This window comes from Mobula birostris, chromosome 9 (genome assembly GCF_030028105.1).
Source record: "Mobula birostris isolate sMobBir1 chromosome 9, sMobBir1.hap1, whole genome shotgun sequence".
NCBI classification, from domain to species: domain Eukaryota; kingdom Metazoa; phylum Chordata; class Chondrichthyes; order Myliobatiformes; family Myliobatidae; genus Mobula; species Mobula birostris.
Genome location: NC_092378.1, coordinates 133,506,344 through 133,528,556, shown reverse-complemented (window position 1 = coordinate 133,528,556; position 22,213 = coordinate 133,506,344). Strand labels below are relative to the sequence as shown.

Here is a 22,213-nt window from a genome sequence, read left to right as displayed (position 1 = left end):
CTTATTTAGGACATGCTGATGTATGCAATTTTCTTGATATCTTCTAATCTATAATCTTTGCTTTCCAGACTGTTGTGCATCAGAGCCAGTATCCACCCATCATGCAAGATGTGTCATGGCCTTTGGCAATCCCATTCAAAGAGCAACGGTACTATCGAAGCCCGAGTGAATCAATTGGCAATAACTACACACCAACAGCAAGTAACCTGAAGATAAAGGATCTGAAAAAGTCATGCCGTACTCAAAAGATGGTTCCGTTAATGCCAGCCTGCATACTGAAATATAATGCTCGTATCTTTTCAATAAAGTTTGTAAGAATTGATGCACATATTTACTTTATCCCAACAGGGAGAACCAGGTATTTATAACTTTTGTGACCAAGTCTCATAAAAGGGAAAAAAAACACTAGCTGTGGTGAAGTGGCACATTTTTAAGTGACATGTTGTAATTGTGTCTCATTGCTCAATGATTAATGATTTGCGGTGGACTTTTTCTTGTGGCATAATAAGGGAATTTTAAAAAGAATAATGTATCTAACTTTGCATAATATTGTATTGTAACACCATGCACCATGCTGGAAATGTCAGATATTTTTACCGGGACGTTGAGAACTGTTTGCTGATAGAAAAAAAATTTCCATTTCTGCCTTTGCATTCTGTTTTATTTCTATCTGCATCCACCGTAGTTATGTGGATGCAAAGGAAAAGGTTTTTGGGAAAGAACCCAAACACTTGATTTAATGGCACATTCTGTTAAATTGAGGGCAAAGCCTGAAAGAGATCATGCAAAGTTAGTTTCAAAGTACATTTCAAGTTCCCCCAACTTCATAGCCTAATTGTTCCTGAGGCCTGCCATGGTCATTCTCTCAGAAACCTCGAAGCAGGTGGTCGTGGTAGAAATGACTGAAGAAGTGTTTGAATGTAAGAAAGCCTAGTACCAAGAGCTGGTGGATCAGTCTCGAGATGCGGCTGGAGGGCACGATGTGAGCCTATGGAGGTGGGGTGTAGAGGTTTTCCTGGCTGCTCACTGTGCAGAACCCTCTCTCTCCTGGGCGTTACAGGGGGTACAAAGAAGAGAGTCACCAGGACTGCCACAGAGGCTGGTGAGCAAGGCTCCAGAAGGCTATGGATCAAGAGGTGTGAACCATGGACCAATGTGCTGGGACACAAGCTGGGGCCTGATCAACCCTGGCTGGGTCACCCGGGTGATAGTGTCTGATGTTGAAAGGCCCAAACCACCCAATGATACCAGGTTACATCACCGATGGTGTGTCCTAGCACAACCTAGGATGTATCTCAGCACCCGTTCAAAGTACACTTATTATCAAAGTATGTATATTGACACAACCTTGAGATTCGTTCTCTTGCAGACAGCCACAGAACAAGGTCATACGATCAAACCCATTTAAAAAACACCCAATAAAGACCAATCACCCAATGTGCAGAAAAAAGGAATAAATCGTGCTAACAGTAAAAAGTAAACAAATCACATACAGAATATTAACTGCGGAGTCCCCGATAGTGAGTCTAATTTGTCATTAAATAAATATTCTGGTTACTTTTTACAAGTTGGTGGTCCAGATTTATCATTTCAATCAACCAGAGACTGCAGGGAAGTAGTTGATATCCTTGCTGTTGTGTAAATTGTTTCAACTGTCATGGTATAGGTGTCCTGAAAAGCTGCATTTGATTATTCGGATGCTAGCTCGAGAAGGAGGAGGAAATACCAGGTTAAATGGGCAAAAACCTGACAGGTTCTCCAGCTCCTAGCATCTGTAGTCTTTGTGTTCAAGATTATCTGAATAGGTCCTTGCTCTGTCACCTAGCTCCTCAGCTGCCTTAACACTGTTCTCTGAATATCATTCCCTAAAGCCCTCCACCCAGCTTCCGTTCTTTACTTTGAAAATATTCTCAACATAGTGAATGAACTATACTTTCTAGTACATCTCTTGCTCTAAGTGACAGCTCCTTTGGAGTATTTGTTACGGTAAGAATATTTTGCAAATATTCCTTTCCTTATTGGACCTCGGCGCTCATATAGTATTGGCACAACAGCAAATGCCATCTCAGCAGTGGATCAAGACTATTGGGTGTTAATTTGGTGTCAGTAAAATTTGTAAAGAGACAAGATCTTCTCAGGTGTTTTTGAATTGATTACTAAATTATGAAATCTTTGATTGTGAAAATAGAATTGTCAAAGGTACATTGAGCTACAGGAACATTATTAAGCAAAATCAACCAGAAAAACTTTTTTATTTTGTGTGGTTTACAAACTTTGATTAATAAATGACCTCAATTAAAAGAATGAAGAGTGATAGATGAACCTTAACTGATTTGTTCAGCTCTCAAAGCATCTCCACCTGCCCTAAAGAGGCGCAAACTTTCAGACAGAAGCAAGTCTATTGACAGCGGGTAATTTGTACATTTTTTCTTTCTATAAGGTAGTTTGTCAATTGTCATTGCTTTGAGATATACAAATGATTTATGATTATAGCTGAAAAAAGGAGAGAAAGGGAGAACAAATTGCATTGCAAGCTTGAGATTAAAGTGCCTTGTTTTTTAGTTTTACTTTTGGAGAGCAAAAACTGACAGTTATATAAACATATTCTGCTGAATAATTGGCTAAGGGCAAGCACAATCCTATAGTCATTAAGAAGTTAAAACACTACTGGAAAATTGAGTCTAATTTTAATGAGTTTGTATTGATTTATTCAAAATCTTTTACTTTCATTATTAAAATTTACACTGTTAAGTGCTAGAAACAAGCTTCTTGGAAGGGTATTTTTTTCTTGTAATATTCTGCTAAAATAACAGATGATGAATTGGACAGGAGGTCCAGTCTAAAGTGATTTCCAGCCAAAGCCGTTGATTAAATTGGTTCAGATTTACCTTTTATATTTGAAATCCCAAGACTAAAATAATCAAATATCAATTTAGTTTTGGAATCTAGAATATATCCTTCATTTGTTAGCCCCTGTAGGTTCCTGAAAATGGAATTTTAGTCATTTTGCTCTGTATATTCTAGTTGGTATAAATGAAGAATACAAGAATCTTTAATTGGAATGCACAGTTAACCATCATGCTGTCGCAAATCATTGGGCTGTTATTTAAGAGGAATTTTATTTTCTGTGGATGCTGGAAATTGGAAGTAAAACTGAAAATACAGAGGCAGGGTGCATCTGTAGAAAGATAAATAGCACTAATATTTCAGGTCAACGATCTTTCAACAGAACTGAACTCATTAAAATAAGTAAGTTTCATAATATGTGGGGAAGAGTAGAAAGGACAAAGGGTTTGTGTAGGCGGGCAATCGGGAGAGGCCAAATGACACAATCAGTGGTGGTCCTCATTGAAAGAGGGTGATAAGGCTGGTGAAGAACAAAAGATGTGTCAGTAGAAGATGTTTAAAGAGAGTTTAAAATACTGGATGAAGAGAAAGATTAAGGAAAAACTGAATGTTGGAAATATGAGACGTAAGGTTGGCTTGGCTGATTATATAAAATGGTTAAAATCAGTGCTGAGTCTGAAAAGTTGGAAGACTAGAATTTGAAGTTTCTTTTAATACAGTGTCAGGACTGAATTTCCTGTATATGGCAGAGACAGGCTCAATTGTAGTCTTCAAGACGGAATTTGGATAAGTATGGATGAAAAATATTTACATGGAGAAAGGACTAGTTCTGTTAGAGAGCTGGTGTGGGTATGAAAGGCCAAGTGGTCTCTTGTGCTGTAACTGTTGTGTAATTCTGTATGACGTAATCATGAAACTGTGGTTCATTTTAGAGTTACGACAAACCGGCCCAGAGACCATGGTTCTGTACCTCAAAAAAAGCATGAATCTCTTGAAAGTCGACCAATGACCCCAGTGGAACAAATTAATTTAATTCTTGAGCAAGAGAATGAGATCCTTCGGCGAGAAGGGGAGCCTACAGATAGGGATTATGAGGTTATTCTTTATTTATTACATTTTAAAAGGAGATTTATAATATCTTACTGTATTTGTAATGGAACAAGAATTGATTCATTCTGACACAATTGCACAGACGGATGTCAAAGTAAATTTATTGTCAAGCTACGTATGTGTCATCATATACAACCCTGAGATCCATTTTTTTGCAGGAATTTACAGGAAAATAAAGAAACACAGTAGAATTTATGAAAAGCAATACATAAATAAAGACTGCCAAACAACCAGTGTGCAAAAGATGACAAATTGTGCAATTTAAAAATATATAGCTTATTCTGTAAATGATACAGAGAACGTGAGTTGTAGAGTCCTTGAAGGTTGAGTCTAGGTTGTGGAATCAGGAAATCAGTTCAGAAAAAGTCTTAGAAAAAATACCCCATCATTCAGTCAGATCAGTTAAGCTCAGTTGGAACATTAAGTTGTTCACATGTTATCAATAGTCTAGAAACAATGGGCTGCAGAAATAACAATAAGCCCTTCAACATTGTAAAGCACAAATTGGATAGGAACTGAGAGTGATCACACATACACAGTCAAAATTAGGAAATAGCTGTCTAGGTTGTCGTCCTCCACCAGAATACACTGAACGTTTCATCAATATCTTCTAAGATATCTGGACTGGGTGTGAAGTTTAGTACCTTGGATGAAAAGTGTCCAACAAAACTTCTGGAAATGGGTGTGAAGTTTATTTTCTTGGATGATAGGTGCCCAAAAAATTTACTTTCAGAATTTCAGTGGAAGTCAATTCATAATGGTGAGCAAAAAGAGTCTTGATTACTGTTAAACAGGCTCTCATATTGAAAATAAAGTTCTACAGGTAATGTGCTCATTCTGATAGGTTTTAATTATAGTTGGAAGTTTCAAAAATATAAAAATATACAAATTAATTCCTTATTTTTTTCTTGGAATCTTATCTTACTTTTTTTCCGTTTTACTTCACCTCCTGCACTTGATTTGATGTAGAATTATATGGACAAAATCCGTATAATTCTGGTCCACATTATGCACCCATTTATACTCTTGCACCTGATTGTTTAACCTGATGCACTTAATTCTAGTTGTTAGTATTTTTATGCAAATCAGTAATGGAGGTTACTGCTTGTCATCGCTCTTCAATGCATCCGGATAAGGATGGTAAGGGTTAGAGTGAGGGCTGTGTGTCCCCTGGATGTAATGCATACAGAATCTCCCTGGGGCATGGGCAAGTTGCACGTGTGGAGCAGTATGATATCACTTACAACAAATTCTCAATTTCTGCAAGTTTAGGTGCCTGAAATTATAGTCAGTTTCATTGTACTGAAAATAAATGCTGACAGTGTAACTCCAAAACTGAATTAATTAAAAGGTCCATTTACAATTTGGATGTAATAAGAAGTAAAATCTTTATTTAAAAAAGATAAATTGTATGACAATGTAAAAGTAGGGGAATAAAACTAAATGCCCTGATATGAGTGCAGGCAAAACTCTTAATCAGTTTCTTCTATATTTCCACAGAGGTATCTTCACTATATTGATCATGGCATCCAACCTTATATGATTGAACCACAAAAGCCCGAACAGATAAATCGAATAGAACAACTTTTGCCAAAGGAGCTGAAAAGTGTTCCTGATTTGCAGCCCCTGCACATGGAATTGCTTGAGGAGGTTCACAATGACTATGACAGCAGCCTTAGGAAAGCCATTGGTAAGACCCAAAGCTTAAATGAATGAACGACAGATAAGAAGATGCAAGGACGGACTCTTCATTACTCCTTCCATGGATCTCCATTGCTGGGATTCCCTTTTCCAGAAAGGCTATTTGTTGCTTTTCTTAATGGTTTAGCAACTCTGCCTGTGGTAACAACCTGGTGGGAAAAGGTTAACATTTGAGAAAGGCTGGATACATAGAAGATTAGGTGACCTGAATGGCAGTGTCTCATTTCATTCATCTGCTACAGATGGCCAGCCACACTGATAGCCTACCATGGAGTGGGATCACGTGGCAGTGCGTAATCACAATAGTTTAGAGTCCCAAGCAGTTCTCAGAGTTGGGGGAGAAAAGCACCAGAGTATGTAATAGGACAACAAAGGGATTAAGTGATTGTGATCAGGAAGTAGATGGGAAACCAAACAAAAGGACACCAAGACTTCCTTGATAGAATTGGAGGGACATTTCTGCTTGGCTCACAAAGGAAGTAAACTTTGTTTTCACGTTTGGGCATCGTCTGTCCTGGAATCCAGCTCCCAATAGGATTTGGCTGACTTGAAAATGTCTCACTCAGGACTCAGGTTTATATTGCTAATTGTGTTAAGATGATGCCATAGAATCAGTTACACATATTTAAGATCCCACTTGCTCCCTGCAGATCTACTGCTCAGACTTGGGGCCATGCCAGGAAGAAAACTGATACACTAGAATTCCAGTTATTTTTTGACTGTATCCTGGCCTGGTTTTTGCGAGTTAAAAGTGGTCTTTATGGTTTTAAGGAATAGGCAGTCTATTTTTAAACAATTTCCAAATATAAAGAAAATTACTCCAAGTGTAGCAAATATAGTTATCTCTGAAACATGAATGGGATCCACTGAAGATCTTAAGATAATCTCTACATTCCTTAAATACTCTTCACTAGATTAAAAGCTACATTAAATTACAACATTTCAGAAATTTGCCTACAATATTAGAAAAGCTGAACCAAAGAACAGCTTAGCAGCAATAGCTACAGTTATAGTTTCACAAGCATTGTGACAATTTCACAGTAATTTTCCAACCATAGAATGCAATGAGATTGTTTAAGTCAGAGAACAGATGTTTGAAATGAAACTCAGCCGATCAGGCAGCACCTTCTGAGGGAGAAACGGCTGATGTTCCAGGTGAATTATTCTAATAAAGTTGGAAAAGTGAGGAAACAGATATTTTAAATCTCAGATTTGAGGAGGGGTGGAGAAAACAAAAGGAATGCCTGTGATAGGGTGCAGACCAGAATTGCCCAAGTGAAGAAGTTTCTTCAAGTGCTGTCCAGGAGAAGGAAATGAAAGCTGATTGGAGGAGTGTAAATTGAAGATGAATATGGGTGGTCCAGGAGAACAAAATCAGCAGTGAAATGTGAGAGAGTGCTGCAAATGCTCAGTAGGTCAATCACGTCTGTGGAAAACCTGAGCTATTGCTCCAAATGGATGCTCTTATTACAGCCAACTCCAACACGGGCACCATAGGTGGGTTATTCAGAGTTCTTGAAATCGATCGTGTACCTTAAAGGCTGCACCAGGTTTAGTTGGAAAGTGAGGATGGTATGCTGTTCTAGCGGTTAGTGTTCTGTTATGCAGCTCCAAGGATTTGGGTTCAATCCTAATTTTGAATATGTCCGTACATAATTTGCTTTATCTTTCTTTTTCTGTATGGGTTTCTTCCAGGCACCCTGGTTTCTCACCACAATCCAAAAAAAAAGTATATCAACTGGATATATTTAGGAAAGATCACCCCTTATTGTAGATTAATAGCAAAAAGAATTGAATGGGAGCTGTTGACCCTGTATGAGAGAGAACAAGGTACCAAGGTACAAGAGACCTGAGTGGAAATGGCAGGAAGAATAATAAAATATTTGAGCACCATATGAATGCAGGAAGCATCACCAGAACAAATATAAGTTTACCAAAAACAGCTGAGGCAGGAGGCTGACTGAGAACAAGACTGTCCCAGTACCTAATGAAGAGACTTGAGCTCAAGCAAGTCCCCATTGCTATACTTTTGGTTTGGATCAAGTGAATGGAACCAAAGATGTTGTTCAATGATAGAATCAATTTACCTGAGTGAATCGGAGTGATTGGGGATGGGGGGTGGTGCTGGGAACTGGTTGGTCCTCTCGTTCAAGGAAGATAAGCTTTCTCAGCCTTTCCTGGTGTGGGACGGAGATGTAGGAGGACTAAATATCCATTGCAAGAAGGCACAGGTTGCATAGCTGCAAAATCTGGAAACTGGCAAAGTGGTGGAGGCTATCAGAGGTGCCATGGATCTGAATGGGAAGGGACTGGCCAAGACAAGAAATAATCAGGTAAAGGTAGAAAGAAAGAGGTACTTTCTGCACAGGTGCTGTCTGAGTTGCTTTCTATTCCCAGTACTTTATGTTTTAATTTCAGGCTTCCAGTAACTGCAGTATTCAATTTTTAATTAATCAGGATCAGATTTATTATCACTGTTATGAAATTTATTGTTCTTTAGAAAATAATTTCTGAATGTGACTGATACCTGTTAACTCTTTCTCTGTGTGTAGGTTCTGCCTGCCCTGCTGAATGCTTTAAGCATTTTTTTTTCCATTTCTGAATGTGGCTTCCTCTTTTCCCCTTTCTACTTGATGGGAGTTTAATTTCTCAGTGCCCAAACTACCTTGACAGTACTTAAGAGGCTGTAAACAAAGCTTAGTTTCATGTGTATATTTAAAATCACTGCAAACTCGTAGTTAATTCGGTATCATACTGCATTTTTTTCTAGTTGACTACATATTGAAGGATTCTTCGGAAAGGATGAGACTTTTTGTTTCTTCTGTGCCTCGACCTTTCCCTCGTAGAATAATTCGTGCACCAGTTCCTTGGCACAAAACCTACACCAAAGCTAAGGCATGGAATGAATCTCATCTCTTTGTTGTAAGTCCAATGATGGATTTACTGCAGGATTTATGGTACACAAGGTAAGTAATTGACTTAGATAGGGAAGTATCTGCAAACATTGGTAATTAATGCCCACAATGCCCATGATTCTGATCCATTAACGTTGCAATGCTCCTGCAATCTCAAAGGAGGTATGACTGGTGAAAGAGATTTCCTACCTATTCTGTGCATTAGATTATAAAATAATCTGAACTGGCTCGCTAAACTGTCAACATTTTGGGCCATTGACTGTTGACTTCCCTCCATAGATGCTGCCTGACTTGCTGAGTTCCTCCAGTATATTCTGTGTTTTGCTCGGGATTTCCGGCGTCAGCAGAACCTTTTGTGTCTCATTAAACTATATTTTAAGTATACAGCATTTAAGAGTTAGCAATGATTATAGGATGTACTATTTGTTCAATAAATTGAATGTTTTCTATGATTTCCAGTTACATCCATTTGATATAAATTCAATCCATGAGTGTGTTGATGACAAAATTTCAACTTTGGGCGTGTCATGTCACTGTAAATTCCAAAGCATTTGTTAACACAGGCTTAGCTTACTTGATCATATAATAGGACAATGCAGTGCAGGGGGTGGCAATGGGTCCATTGTCTTTGTACCAGCCTATTGAATGGGTTACCCAGCTGGTCTTACCTACCTTTCTCCATTCCTCTGCTACTTTTCCTTCTCAAATTTCTACCTGATTTCCTTCCATAGTTACTCTTGACTCTGCTTCCTCCACTGCTCTTCTAAGCAGTATTCCATGTAAAAATATGTGGCCTTTTATTTTATGAAATGAGTACAAATAATGTATTAATTGATGTACTTATTTAAGAATGGAAGAAAATTTGAGTAGTTGAGTTCAAAGTGTAAATAACTATATGTGTATTCAACTAATACCTATAACAGGGGACGTTTCTGCCTTGATGTTTCTTCATCACATTGTTTTTCCCATTCCATCTGTCCTACTTCTAACGTCAGTCATTTTAAATTTGTGTTCTTATTGATCTTTTATCAATCTATTCAAGCAAAATCCCTTACAATTTTAAACACCTGCTTTGCCCAAAGGAGACCCAAATGGTAGTTTTCTAATAATCAAAATCAAATCAAATCCAGGTTTATTTGTCACTCAACCATACGTGAATACAAAACAGATTTCCTAGGGGCCAAGGTGCAAAACATAGACAGAAGTCCCTACAAAGTAGTGAGCAAAAAACAGTCATGCAAAAAAACACACATATATAGTCCAAGACCCTGACTGATTCTCCTTTTCATTCTTGACAAGGTATTGATCCTCCCTCTAGTGTGAAGTCTAGAATTACTGGTGATAATATTAATTTAATTTCCTGGGAAGAATATCATGGATTAGATAGACAGTATGAAGAGTAAAATCACGTGGGACGTTGAACAGTGTTGCATTCAAGGGAGCTGGATTTTTTACGCACACAGTAGAATAAGTTTGCCTAATCTCAAGCGAAGTAGTGACATACAATGATGCCTTTGTATTCACTGCCACTATTAATAAAGACCAACCTTCAATATTGTTCATTGAACATCCTTATCAGTTTTTCCTACATCTGTCAAAGATATTAGTGTGCAAACATCCAGGCACCCTGTTCCTGAACTTCCCTTTCAGAGTCCAATAGCTTGAAACATTGACATCTATCAATGTAAACCCATACTTTTGAAGGCAAGCAAAATATAAAAAGAATTCATGTTCCTTCAAATACAATTGGATAATGAATACCATCCCCCTCTGCGAATACATGGCGTCTCCACAGAGAGAATTAAGTGCATCAAATTCCTAGGGGTTCACATCACGGATGACCTCACCTGGTCCCTTAATATCACCTCCCTGAACAAGAAGGCCCAGCAGCACTTCCACTTCCTAAGGAGATTGAGCAAGCAAGACTCCCCAATTTTAACTGCGTTTTACCGGAGCACCATTAATAGCATCCTGACAAGTTGTGTCTCCATCTGGTATGGGAGCAGCTGAGCACCAGAGCAGAAGTCCCTACAAAGGACTGTGAGAACAGCTGAGAGGTTCATAGGAGTCTCCCTATCATCCACTGGGGACATTTATCAGGAGTGTTGCATATGCAGGGCTCTTAATGTTAGTAAGGATCCCACCCATCCATCCAGCATCCTCTTTGGCTATCTACCATCAGGTAGGAGACTGTGATGCATAAGAACAAGAACAGTCAGGATGGGAAACAGTTTTATCCCCCAGGCCATTAGGCTTCTGAACTCCCTGCGGCATCGTATTCGAAGTGTCACTGGCTAATCTGTTCCATGCCTTACAATAGTTAATTTATGTACTTCAGTTTGTTATTGATGTGTGATTCGTTTGTAGATTTTATCCTTACCTTCATAAATTATCATGTGTTATGTGTGTTATGTGCACTACTGCGCTTTACACTCTGGTTCAGAGAAACGTTGTCTTGTTTCTATATACGTTAAAGGGCTATATATGTTATATACATGCACAGTGCCTATAAAAACTATTCACCCCCTTTGGAAGTTTTCATGTTTTATTGTTTTACAACATTGAATCACAGTGGATTTAATTTGGCTTTTTTGACGCTGATCAACAGAAAAGACTCTTTCATGTCAAAGTGAAAACAAATTTCTACAAATTGTCTAAATTTATCACAATTATTAAATCCAAAATAATTGATTTTATAATATTCACCCCTTTCAAGTCAGTATTTAGTAGGTGCACCTTTGGCAGCAATTACAATCTTGAGTTTGTGTGGATGGGTCTCCATCAGCTTTGCACATGACACTGCAATTTTTCTCATTCTTCTTTATAAAACTGCAGAAGCTCTGTCAGATTGCATGGGGATTGTGAGTGAACAGCCCTTTTCAATTTCTGCCACAAATTCTCAATTGGATTGAGTCTGGACTCTGACTTGACCACTCTAGGACATTAACTTTGTTGTTTTTAAGCCACTCCTGTGTAGATTTGGCTTTATGTTTGGGGTCATTGTCTTGCTGGAAAACAAATTTTCTCCAAAGTTGCAGTTCTCTTACAGACTGTATCAGGTTTTCCTCAGGATTTCCCTGTATTTTGCTGCATTCGTTTTACCCTCTACCTTTTCAAGCCTTCCAGGGCCTGCTGCAGTGAAGCATCCCGGTGACTAGTGGTGTTCATCAGGAGTCAGTATTGGGACCGCTACTTTTCATGTTGTTTGTCAGTGATTTCGGTAATGGAATTGTTGGCTTTGTGCAAAGTTTGCGGATGATAGGAAGATAGGTGGAGGGGTAGGTAGTGCTGAGGAAGCAATGGGATTACAGCAGGACTTAGGCAAATCGGAAGAATGGGCAAGAAAGTGGCAGATGGAATAGTGTTGGGAATTGTATGATAATGTATTTTGGTAAAAGGAACAATAGTGTGGAGGATTATCTAAATGGGAAGAAGGTTCAAACATCAAAGGTGCAGAGGGACTTAGGAATCCTCGTGCAAGACTTCCAGAAGGCAAATTTACAGGTTGAGTCCGTGGTAAAGAAGGCAAATGCAATGTTGGCATTTATTTCAAGGAGAATAGAATATAAAAACAAGGCGATAATGCTGAGCCTTTATAAGACACTGGTCAGGCCCCACTTAGAATATTGTCAACAGTTTTGGACCCCTTATCTCAGAAATGTGTTGTCATTGGGGAGAGTCTAGAGGAGGTTCACGAGGATGATTCTGGGAATGAAGGGGTTAATATATGGGGAGCGTTTGGCAACTTTGGGCCTGTACTCATTGGAATTTTAGAAGAATGTGGGGGGATCTCATTGAAACCTATTGAATGTTGGAAGGACTAGATGGGGGGGGGGATGTAGATGGATACTTCCTGTGGTGGGGGTATCCAGAACTAGTGGGCACAGCTTCAAAAATTGAGGAGCAACCCTTTAGAACAGAGGTAAGGGAGAATGCTTTTAGCCACATAGTAGTAAATTTATGGAATGCTCTGCCACAGACTACAGTGGAGGCCAAGTCCATGGGTATATTTGAAGTGGAAGTTGATAGTTTCCTGATTGGTCAGAGCATCAAAGGATATGGTGAGAAGGCAGCTGTATGGGGCTGAGTGGGATCCAGGATCAACCATGATGGAATGGCGGAGCAGACTCAATGGGCGGAATAGCCTAATTCTGCTCCTATGCCTTATGATCTTATCCCCACAGCATGATGCAGCCACCACCATGCTTCACAGTTGGGATGGTGTGTTTTTCATGATGTGTTGTGTTGGGCTTATGCCAAACAGCGTTTAGTGTGATGGCCAAAAAGCTCAATATTAGTTTCGTCAGATCATAGAACTTTCTTCGAGCTGATTTCAGAGTTTCCCACATGCCTTCTGCCAAACTCTAGCTGAGATTTCATGTGAGCTTTTTCAACAGTGGCCTTTTCTTTGACACTCTACCTTAAAGCTGCAACAAGTGAAGCACTAGGCATCAATTGTATGCACAGTCTCTTCCATCTCAGCCACTGAAACTTGTAACTCCTCCAGAGATATCATACGTCTCCTGGTGGAGTCCCTCGCTAGTTCCCTCCTCGCACATTCACTCAGTTTTTGAGGACGGCCTGCTGCAGGCGGATTTACAGCTGTGCCATATTCTTTCCATTTCTTGATGATTGACTTAACTGTGCTCCGAAGGATATCCAGTGGCTTGGAAATTTTCTTGTATCCATCTCCTGACTTGTGCTTTTCAATAACCTTTTTGTGGAGTTGCTTGGAGTGTTCTTTTGCCTTCATAGTGTAGTTTTTGCTAGGATACTGACTCACCAGTAGTTGGACCTTCCAGCTACAGGTGTGTTTTTACTGCAATCAATTGGAACACCTTGACTGCACACAGGTGATCTCCATTTAACTAATTATGTGACTTTTAAAACCATTAGCTCCACCAGTGATGATTTAGCATGTCATATTAAAGGGGGTGAATACTTATGCAATTGATTATTTTGTGTTTAATATTTGTAATGAATTTAGATCACTTTGTAGAGATCTGTTTTCTCTTTAATAGGAAAGAATTTTTTTCTGTTGATCAGTGTCAAAAATGCCAAATTAAATTCATTGTGATTCAATGTTATAAAACATGAAAACTTACGGGGGGGGGTGTGAATACATTTTATAGGCACTGTATGTAGTTAAATGACAATAAACTTGGTCTGACATATATTAACTTGTAGCATTCAGGTAATACAAATGCATTTTAGACCATGCTTTAGTTAAATTTAATGTTATATATGTTCATAGTAGTATTTATAAAGTAATTTGTTATTTGTTCACTTTATGTATGCTATTTATTTTTAATGTTTTTATCCTTCACGACCAGACTATGTAACAGTTTCTTCCCCCAAGTCATCAGACTCCGCAATACCCAGAGCCTGGACTGACACCAACCTACTGCCCTCTACTGTGCCTATTGTCTTGTTTATTATTTATTGTAATGCCTGCACTGTTTTGTACACTTTATGCAGTCCTGGGTAGGTCTGTAGTCTAGTGTAGTCTTATGTAGTTCAGTGTAGTTTTTGTATTGTTCATGTAGCACCATGGTCCTGAAAAATGTCGTCTCATTTTTACTGTGTACTGTACCAGCAGTTATGGTCCAAATGACAATAAAAAGTGACTTGACTGTGGCTGATAACATAATTTAATGTAAATCTGTTAATATTAGATTAAAGTAAACTTTTAAAATTGAGCAGATTTTTCAAATCAGGATTGCCGTGGTCTTACAAAATCTGTTTTTTTGAACAGCATAATAAAATATAGTTTTATATGTTAAGCCTTTACAGATAATTCAGCTCCAGTTGGATGTTATCTGCTAAGGAACTACAGAAACCAAACTTAATCTGCCAGAGGTGTTTAAATATTAAAGCCCTCATTTAGTGCTGAGATCATTTTGCAGCATGTTGTAAGAACCACCACAGCAATTATAATTGATAGGCAGGATATAAACTTGCATTAAATATTTTCTAATTATCTGACAGAGTATCAAACAATAAATAGTAACAGGTGGGTACAATTTAATCTATCTTTATTGCTTACAGGTTTGACGATTTGCGATTTGTCCGAGTGAAGGAAATAAGCACGGATGATCTTCCTTTGCTTCCTCAAGAGTTTGAAGCTCTTGTCAGGAAGCACTGTGCAGAGGCTCGTAATATTCTTGAAAGCATGTCAGTATAATATATTTTGTGTATTCAAAAGCATATTGAAGCTCTGTAATCGCATCCAATGTATTATCAATTATTTATTTATTTATTGAGATACAGCGAGGAAAAGGTCCTTCTGGTTCTTCAAGCCTTGTGCCCAGAAACCCCCAATTTAACGCTAACCTAATCGTGGGGTAATTAACCTACTAACCGGTACATCTTTGGACTATGGGAGGAAACCGGATCACCCGGAGGAAACCCACGCGGTCATGGGGAGAACATACAAACTCCTTACAGACCGTGGCGGGAATTGAACCCAGGTCAGTGGCACTGTAAAGCATTGTGCTAACCCCTACACTACTGAGCTGCCCCAAACTTTATTCATTTTATTTTAGATGAGGATATAGTTATCATCAGATAATATAAAGAGCATTACAAGTAGAGGCTTCCTCCATTCTATTTGCAAATATACTGTTTCCTCCAATGCAGGAGCAGTGTGTCCTCAATAACAGCACCTTATCTAACCATACAGTCTTCTGAATTCTAAACCTTAGACAGCATTTGTGACCAAGTGGTACTTTGCTAATTTCAGATACAGTAATGATTCTGCTTCTTCTATCTACACTTATGTATATTTATATTGTTGTTTTGAAGGGTTTTAGTAGCCCCTGCTTTTCATGGCGGCAAAATAGCAGGAAGATCAATATTATACTCACAGCTTGCTATGCTTTCTGTCGCAAGTCTGATTAGCCACAATATGAAGCAGGACAACGTTCACATTATAATTGAGCTGAGCCTCATCGACTTATGCTCATCGTACAAAGAATTCCTTTGCATTTCGCACTTCAGACCTTTGTGCAACTGTCCGAGCCCCACCTATGGCCCTGCAGCTAAAGCAAGATTATTAGTTCTTGATGGAACCACTGCAGAGAACTCTGAATATATTAAAAATTAGTGGTTTGAAATATTTCTGTGTGTCCATGAGGAGACCAAAGATATGTTGTTTATTGCAGAACAATCATCACACAAGTTCCTTCTCAGCCCCTTCCTCTACTGACTGATGAACCAAAGGATCTACTGTGTGTAGAGTGGCTAAGTTATTGGGCTGGACCTCCAGAGACCTGGAAGCAACAGTCCAGGGACCTAAAGGCAGTGCTGTAAAACTCATCTTGCGTCACTAAGGCTCTTGTATAACTCCAAACCCACTCGTGAGATTAACTTTTTAAATGGCCCAGCAAAGCCATTCAGTTCAGGGTCATTTAGAGATGGACCACAAATCTGGTCTTGCCACAATGCCTACATCCCAAATAATAAGTTGGATGGAATGAAGAGTGGTGGATTAAAGGCGCCGATGATTCAATGAGTCACAAATATGAAAATGGACCATTTCTTCCAGACTCTGCCTTCCTTGGATTTTCAGGGGAAAAAAACAATGTTTTGCTACACAACAAATTAACTTCTTGGTTTGTGATTTCAGATGGGTCCCAACCTGTGCTGCTCTTTTCCTGACTCACAAAGAAAAATGGATGCATTTAGTACCACCTAACGACTGTGAATCTACTCAGCAAGTTAAGGAATTCTTTGCATGTGCTGGCTCTGTTATGTCTCTACAGCTGAGGGGAGCTGTTATCAAGTCTTTGGAGGATCTCCTGTCATTTTTTACTGTACACAAGGTATTTTAGAGATACCTTTTAAGATTCTTGAGCTAGCAGAAATAACCTGACGTGCATCAATGAAGGGTTATAGAGATAGTAACTGACTGAATAAACATTAGAGATACTTAGCAGTCATTAGGAATATTATTTAGCATTTGCAAACACAATTATGTTGTCGTATTTATGTCACTCAATATGAAAAGTTTAACATATACCACTTATTTGTTACTATTGGACATTGCTATTCTGTGCACTCCCAACTGGCCTCTCTTATTCTATCCTCAGCACGCTTGAAAGACCTAAAGCAGGGGTTCCCAACCTGGGATTAACGGTATTGGTTCATAGCATGAAAAGGTTTGGGAACCCATGACCAAAAGTATTTCTGTCTGTACCGTAACTTGCACAGACCCATTCTCCAGTCTCCAATGCACTCCCTGAGCTGTGTAAGCTCTGAGATAAAGAATACCCTGATTCATCCTTAATGTCACTTCCTGATGGATTAATCCTTCCTCTTAGTCATCTCCCCCCAGCCCTGAAGGCCTCTAAAATATCCACTTCTCTCTTTTTTATATCTTCCTGATCTGTTGAAATTGATTGCTCCATCAATGGTCAAGGCTCTAAGCTTTGGAATACCCTTCTCTAATTCTCCCTTTTCTCTATCTTCCTTTCTTCATCTAAGATGACTTGAATGCCTATCTTATCAACCAAGATCTTGGTCAGCTGCCTATTTTCATAGGCACTTATGAAATGTCTTGCTAGATTAAAGATGTTTATATATATATATATTGCAGTTGCAACAGTATGTACTATCTACAAGATGCACTGCAACAACACACCAAAGTTCCTTAAGGCAGCACCTTCCAGACCCACAACCACTACCATCTAGAAGGACGAGAACAGCAGATACCTGGGAACACCACCACTTGGAAATCCTCCTCCAGGTCACTCACCATCTGACTTGGAAACATATCGCTGTTCCTTCATTGTTGTGGGGTCAAGGTCGTGGAATTCCCTCCCTAACAGCAGTGAGGATATACCTACATCTCAGGGACTGTAGCGATTCACAAAGGCAGCTCATCACCACCTTATCAAGGGCAGCTGGGGATGGGCAATAAATACTGGCTTATCAGGTGATGCCCACATCCTGTAAATGAATAAATAGAAATATATTTTTATTTATTTTTTATATATATATATATATATACACACACATACATACATATGCACATGCAGTACACATGTACAAGGTATTAATATATATTAATTAATGCTACCCTGTTAATCTTCAACAGGCTTGTAAACTTTTATACTGTAAGTTTTTTTATGAACTTCATTGAAAAGTATTTAATAATACAGAAGGGCTTTTGTCATTAGAACTTATGCTATTTTTCTGATAGGATGGGAATGATTTTGGAGATGAATTCCATGAGTTGCAATACGTTAGGCCACAAATCATGATACTCAAACTCAAAGTAGAAGAGCCTAAAATAATTTTTGAACCGAGCGTGGATGAATGTTGGGATCTGATTAATCGATGTTACATGGCAATTCTGAACAGTGCAAATGGAATTCATAAGGTATCTAGTAATCTTAATCCTTTGTTAATAGAAAACATCTGATAATATTAATGTTGAACATGTTTGATTTTGAGTTCTTCAGGAAACTGTTTTAGCAACTGTTGAATGAAAATGGGAATCAAAAGCCAACTGTCCTGCATTCTGCACTAAATGTTGGATGTCACAAAATTCTGCCATCTACTCCTCTAAAATTTGTTCTTCCTTGATTTATGTAGCCCCTAAGACTCCCTGGTGCTGCATTGTCGTATTGATGGATAACCCAGTTGCTCAAGAGGGCTAGGCTGCCTGAGCACAGAATACTTAAACTTCTAATAAAGTTCGCCGCTTAAAGCATTGGTACTCCTAAGTAACATAGCGGCTGGATGATAGATATTTATTTCTGTTATCTTTCTGCTATTGAATGCCTTCACCACATCGAGTTATAATTGTTGGTATTGAAGGTGCTGTACTAATCATTGAAGAGAATACCTGCATTCTCAAGGGGCTACTCAGTTGCTGCTAATTTATTTTGGTTTTCTGTAACAGGTGGAATGTGAATTGTTTCCTGATCTTTCAGACAAAAATCTCATTCTTCGTACAGTAGACGAAGAGGAATCCCTTGTCAATGAAATTATCAGTAAAACCATGGACATTTTTAATGTAAATATTATTGGGCCTCAAAGGTAAATCTGCATGTAATTGTTGTGTGTTTGAAAACAGGATGTTGAGTTCTGGAGTAATAAATTGTATAATTGGAACAAATTTAATTGTAATTTATACTATTAAGTTTATTTGTTTTATACCATAGCTTTTCCACAACAAGAAACTGTGATCTTTCTTGAAAATTCTGAGCATCCATGACCTTTTTAAGAGGGGAAATCCCACGCCTTCTCTATACTTGTTGTGAATATTTATTTCCTAGTTTAAGGCATAACTAGCCCATTAACTATTTTAAGAATGTTTATTTTGGGTAACCAGATCAGAGCTAATGATACCTCAGTATATACCCTAATCAAATCCTTGGATTATTTAATTACAAGCTAGTAATTAAAATACAATTGAATTTATTGCCAAACTTTCAAATGCCAGGGAATGTAACTCCATCTTTTGTGGTATGTTTTCATAATTGAACGCAGGGAGTAATTTGGCAGAGCAGATATTTCCCTCCTGATGCAGGGTCTTGACCCGACTCACCAACTTGCATCTCTTGCTTCCACCGATACAGTTTGACCTGCTGAATTCTTCCAGTGTTATGTTTTTCATTCCATATTCCGTCTCTTTTGCCTTCTGAAGATTCTATGGAGATATATTAAGACAGTTTAGGTGCTAAGGTGCGTGAACATTGATTACTAGCAATAGATTTTAAACAAATGTGGAGAAAGGGACAAAAATTATAATGGGAGACGATAAGGAAGTAGCTTATCGCATGGTGGGAAAAATTAACATTTACTGCAAAGTTTGTCGCATGGCTGGATGGAAGATGAGATGTTGTTGTAGTTTAAGCACTGCCACGTTACAGCAGTGGAAGAGGCTGCAGACAGACCAGTTGGAATGGGAGTGGGATTGAAGATGAAAGTGGCACGCTATGATAAACTCAGGTGACCCCTGCAGAGTGAGTGCAGGTGCTGCACAGGGACACCCAGTCTGCCCAGTCCAATGCAGAGAAGGTCTCATTGTGAATATAATACAGTAGATCAGAATGGAAGAACTACGAGTGAATTGCAAGGATTGTTTGGATCCTTGGGTGATGGGAAGGAAAGAGGTTAAATGGACAAAAGTAGCTCCTTCTTCAGTTGAATGGGAAGTGCCTGACTTCCAGATGCTTGTCTTTTCACATTATATCAGTTGTTACAGAAGAGACATTGGCCCATTGAATCATCTCTGATATCCTAATTCTTCTATATGATGAGGCCTATTGTGGTCCCATTTACAACAAACTCTCTGACAAACACCACATACACCAAGCTTCGCCCATCAATGCCCCGTATTGTAGGAATGCAATCACAGTAACCCTTATCCAAGGCGATTAACTTAGTTGGCTTATGATTGCCACAAATTCCTCAGGGGAAAATGTAAGGATGTGCAGGATTTTTTTGGACACTTAGGTATCCTGGTTTCTAACCTACAGAACAGTCCTAAGTTCCCTCCTGGCTTCTGAGCTAAGATCTACCTTGCAGAGTCTAGTTTTCAAATTCTAAGGACTTACACAGAGATGAAATCAAACTGACATAATCCTGTTTTGTGCCACTTTTCCCTGATGGTTATTAAGACTTGCATAAAATGTAAATTTAATTTGCTTTCTTTTAGAAGTCCATACCAAAATATGTCGAGTTGAAGATATTTTTTGCAAGTAACTTCATAATTTTCTCTTTTGTTTAGCTATCTAAATGTGTATAAAATATATACTGATCTTTTGAACAATAAGGCAGAGCAAGAAATTGCTACATTTTTGTCAGAGAAACATTCAATGGAAGCATTCATAAAGGTAAGTACCCTGCCAACTTTGGCATAACTCTCGAAGTAGATCCATAGGTATGTCTGTCTAGGTACCATATCCAATGCGGACTTTGGTGACCATGGTTTTCCATATAGGTCTATCCTTCGTTTTTTGGATGACTTCCATTTCCTCGATGTGTAGCCACCTGGCTATGCTTTTGATGTACATAAGCCGAGGTCTTCCTCTAGGTTTACTCCCCTCAATCTTTCCAGAGAGTATGAGTTTTTCTAGTTCACCTTTCTGCATGATGCGTCCTAGAAATCTGAGTTGTCTTTCTCTTATTGTTGGTATGAGTGATCGAACTGCTTGGGCTCTTCTGAGAACTTCTTCATTTGATGTGTGTATGGTCCATGATATTTTTAACATTCTCCTGTAGAACCATAATTCGGCTGCTTCTAGTCTCTTTTCCATTGCTGGAGAAATGGTCCAGCATTCACTTCCATAAGTCAGGATAGAATAAATGTAGCACTGTAGTATTTTGTTTTTAGTGTACGTGCTCATCTTTCTGTCTGTTAATATGGTCTTCATTTTTTGGAAAGCTTCTTTCGCCATTGCTATTCTGTATTTGATATCTGTGTCGCACCTGCCATTACTTGTTATTAGGCTGCCAAGATATTTGAATTTTTAGATTAGATTAGATTACAAGGACACGCAGTCCTCTTTTATTGTCATTTAGTAATGCATGCATTAAGAAATGATACAATATTCCTCCGGTGTGATATCACAGAAACACAGGACAGACCAAGACTGAAAAACTAACAAAACCACATAATTATAACATATAGTTACAACAGTGCAACAATGTCATAACTTGATGAAGAACAGGCCATGGCACAGTAAAAAAGTTCAGAGTCTCTCGAAAGCCCCACATCTCACGCAGATGGGAGAAGGAAGAAAACTCTCTCTGCCATGCCCGACCACAGTCCGACTCTGAGTCGTCCGAAAACTTCGAGCTCCGATCAGCCCTCCGACACCGAGTACCGAGCGCCATCTCTGTCGAACGCTTCGACCTCAGCCTCGGTCGCCAGCAGCAGGCAAAGCCGGGGATTTTGGGGCCTTCCCTCTGGAGATTCTCGATCGCACAGTAGCAGCGGTAGCAAACTGGGCATTTCAGAAATTTCTCCAGATGTTCCTCTGTGCCTTCTCACATCTGTCTCCATCAAATCAGAATTGTGCATGGCATCCTACTTACAAATACGATATCATTTCACCGGAGGGCTGCGTGCGCTGCGTCGCGCCGCCATCTTCTCCTCCCGCCCATTTGTTGACTTGTTTGATGTTTGTATTTCTGATCTTGATCACACATTGTGGGATGTTTGTCTTTCTGGAGATGACCATGCTTTCTGTCTTCTTGGTGTTGATTGAGAGGCCTCTGCAATTACTTTCTGCTGCCACTATAGTGAGTAGTTCTTGAAGTTTTGTTTCTGAGTCAGCTATTAGTACGATGTCATCAGCATATCTGATGTTACAAAATGGCCTCCAATTGTGAATCCTTTGATGTCTTTGATACTTGTCAAGATATTTTCACTATACAAGTTGAACAAGTCTAGCGAAAAGGCACAACTTTGCCTGACTCCTCTCATGATATTCACATACTCACTCACTTCTCCTTCTATTCTGATGGATGCTGTCTGGTCCCAGTATAAGTTTCTCAAGAAACATATATCTTTCCCATCTATGTCAAGATCTTGAAGCATTTCCAGAAGATCTTGCTGTCTGACAGTGTCAAAAGCTTTTGTATAGTCAATGAAATGTAGGTAGATGTCTTTTCGTACCTGGATG

General features: G+C 38.9%; 1 protein-coding gene across 3 annotated transcripts in view; it reads left to right on the top strand.

Moving 5' to 3' along the window:
- The window catches only part of dnah3 (dynein axonemal heavy chain 3), a 147,224-nt gene that overhangs the window by 18,944 nt on the left and 106,067 nt on the right, over positions 1-22,213 (top strand). For all 3 annotated transcript variants that reach the window (XM_072268862.1, XM_072268863.1, XM_072268861.1), the window contains 10 exons: positions 69-291; positions 2,342-2,411; positions 3,780-3,942; positions 5,458-5,647; positions 8,429-8,624; positions 14,622-14,747; positions 16,201-16,396; positions 17,776-17,955; positions 18,481-18,617; positions 20,314-20,419. In XM_072268862.1, coding sequence (XP_072124963.1) covers positions 69-291; positions 2,342-2,411; positions 3,780-3,942; positions 5,458-5,647; positions 8,429-8,624; positions 14,622-14,747; positions 16,201-16,396; positions 17,776-17,955; positions 18,481-18,617; positions 20,314-20,419 — 1,587 coding nt within the window. The remainder of the gene's footprint in view (positions 1-68; positions 292-2,341; positions 2,412-3,779; positions 3,943-5,457; positions 5,648-8,428; positions 8,625-14,621; positions 14,748-16,200; positions 16,397-17,775; positions 17,956-18,480; positions 18,618-20,313; positions 20,420-22,213) is intronic.